This window comes from Acanthisitta chloris, unplaced genomic scaffold (genome assembly GCF_000695815.1).
Source record: "Acanthisitta chloris isolate BGI_N310 unplaced genomic scaffold, ASM69581v1 scaffold9405, whole genome shotgun sequence".
Taxonomy (NCBI): domain Eukaryota; kingdom Metazoa; phylum Chordata; class Aves; order Passeriformes; family Acanthisittidae; genus Acanthisitta; species Acanthisitta chloris.
Genome location: NW_008672058.1, coordinates 6,787 through 9,123, shown reverse-complemented (window position 1 = coordinate 9,123; position 2,337 = coordinate 6,787). Strand labels below are relative to the sequence as shown.

General features: G+C 60.9%; 1 protein-coding gene across 1 annotated transcript; it reads left to right on the top strand.

The window, feature by feature from the left end:
* The first annotated feature begins 586 nt into the window (after positions 1 to 586).
* SLC9A3R1 (solute carrier family 9, subfamily A (NHE3, cation proton antiporter 3), member 3 regulator 1) lies at positions 587 to 2,178 on the top strand. Its single transcript, XM_009074367.1, has 4 exons — positions 587 to 755; positions 1,303 to 1,343; positions 1,812 to 1,910; positions 2,014 to 2,178. The coding sequence occupies exons 1-4, from the start codon at positions 587 to 589 to the stop codon at positions 2,176 to 2,178; spliced, it is 474 nt and encodes a 157-aa protein (XP_009072615.1).
* Positions 2,179 to 2,337: the final 159 nt, after the last annotated feature.

The following is a 2,337-nucleotide window of genomic DNA, read 5'->3' as shown; positions in this document are numbered from 1 at the left end:
GCACCAGCCTGCCTGTCCCCACCCAGGGGTGCAGCACCGAGGAGGGCTGGGGCTGAGTGCTAATTAGCTGGTTGTGCGTTAATTAGCGGTAGCACTGTCCCTGGGCTGTCCCTGGGGTGGGGCAGGCTGGGGACAAGGTACACGATGGCCCCAAGTCCTACTGTCAGATATGACCAGGGTGGGGATGGGGACAGGGTTTGTGCTGGACGGGAGGATGACCCATGAGGGCAAGGACCAGCTGAGCCTCAGTCATGCTGCTCACCAGGGCATGGAGCTGCTGCCTCTTTTGGGGTGAAGCTTTGGGGTCTCTGGGGACCGTGGCATGGCAGAAGGGGTTTGTCTCTTGCCCATCTCCTGCACCAGGCCCAGGTCCGTGCCCTGCCTGGAGCTCCCTGCCAGCTTTGCCTGTTGGATCCCGTGCTAATCACTCAGCGGAAAATCTGCTTTTAATGAGGTTTTCCTGGCTTCGCCACTAATCCCTGCAAGGCTGCAAATGCCTGCAGGGGCTGTGGGGTGGCCATGCTGAGGTTGTGACTGGTACCAAGGCTGGTACCCAGCCCCTCCCTGGAGCTCCTGGGGTGATATGATGCCATGCCCGCAGGTGAATGGTGTGTGCATGGAGGGCAAGCAGCACAGTGATGTGGTGGCAGCCATCAAGGCAAGCGGTGATGAGACCAGGCTGCTGGTGGTGGACGTCCTCACGGATGAGTTCTTCAAGAAGTGCAAGGTGGTGCCCTCAGAGCAGCACCTGACAGGTGGGCTGGGGACTGTGCGGCAGGGATGGGGGTTTGTGCCACCTCTGCTGGCTCCATGTCACCTTGTCACCAAGCCTAGGGGTGCTGGGAGAGTCCTTGAGCCCTGGGAGGTGAAGGCCTTATCATCCTGGGGCCAAGCAGATTCACTTGGCTTTGGCGTCTCTGTGTCCAAGCCAAGGGCCTCATCCCAGGGTGGTGGGGCTGACGTGGGCAGGTTTATGGCCCTGGATTGCACTTTGGCAGGGTTTATGGCATCAACTGTCCTTTGCCCTGTGGCCCCCTCCCTGCTGTCACTGTGGTCCCCAGGAGGATGGGGAGGGAGTCTCACTGCGCATCACATCACGGCTGCCCTCATGGGCATGTGCCTGGCAGCATTCCCCTGTGCCATGGGGCTGGCTGTGGGTGTGGGCTGAAAAATTCAGGATCTGACCAGACCCTGGGCAGGGTTGGGTGAGCACTGGCCATGTGCAGCCTTTGCTTGCCCCACAGTGGTGAAGGAGACACAGCAAACGCATTCTCACCCAGTGCCCATGTCCTTGTACTACAGGTCCCTTGCCAGAACCAGTTGCCAATGGTGAAATAGGGAAGGTAAGAGCCTCATCTTGCTTCTAATCCCATCTATGCCCATCTCCAGGCAGGGACCCTTCTGTTCAGGTGTCCACTCTGCCCATGGGTGGATGATGCCACCAAAGACCACAATGCTCCCAGGCTGCCACACCAGGTGCCACTGGGAAGGGTACTGGGAACTGGTGCACCCCAGGAAGGAACTTGCTTGTGCTGGTGAGCATCGTGGAGGTGGCTGCAATGCCTGTTTGCCCCCCTCTTGCTGCCACCCAGTGCTCCAGGGCTAAAGCCAGAGCAGTCAGGCTGGAGTTTAATCCTTCCCTGCTCCGGATGGGCAGCGCTGGAGGTATTTATGAGCCTGGAGCTCACAGGGAATTATGTGTTGGAAGGACGGATTTTGCAGCCCCCTGGGTGGGACTCACAACTCCAGGGGCTGTTCTGAAGCCCCAGGGCTGGAGCTGCCCCACTCACACTGGCTCCCTGCTCCTCCAGGAAAACGGTGGAGCGCCACGGTCCAACTCTGTGTCTGAGAGCTCATCCAGCCCTGTGCCACTGGCTGTGTCCCCCAACTCCAGTGAGACCCACAGCGAGGTAGGGCTGGGGATGCTTGGGGGAGGTGGTGCTTTGGGCTGAGCCTCACCATGGGGCTGTCCCAGGGGGACACAGTAGGGCTGACACAGCCTCTCACCCCCAGCCCCCCACGCCGGAGGGTGACAAGCGCCATTCAGCATCCGACTCCCTCCTGGACCTCGACATCCCTCTGGCCGTGGCCAAGGAGCGAGCGCACCAGAAACGCACCAGCAAGAGGGCACCCCAGATGGACTGGAGCAAGAAAAATGAACTGTTCAGCAACCTGTGAAGGCCCCGGGGTGGGGTGAGGGTTTGCTACCCACCCCCAGCCTTGCACCCACCTCTCCCGCACTCCTCCCTGCCATGGGCTCCCGGCAGGAATGTGGGGCTGCTCCCACCGCCCTGACCTGAGCGAGGGGCTCGGTGGCCTCTGAGCATCCCTGCAGTG

Coding starts and splice junctions, on each gene's coding strand:
- SLC9A3R1 (XM_009074367.1), top strand. CDS start 587: ATGCCATGCCCGCAGGTGAATGGTGTGTGCATGGAGGGCAAGCAGCAC. Junction 1,344..1,811: donor CCAATGGTGAAATAGGGAAG/GTAAGAGCCTCA, acceptor CTGCTCCTCCAG/GAAAACGGTGGAGCGCCACG. Junction 1,911..2,013: donor CCAGTGAGACCCACAGCGAG/GTAGGGCTGGGG, acceptor TCTCACCCCCAG/CCCCCCACGCCGGAGGGTGA.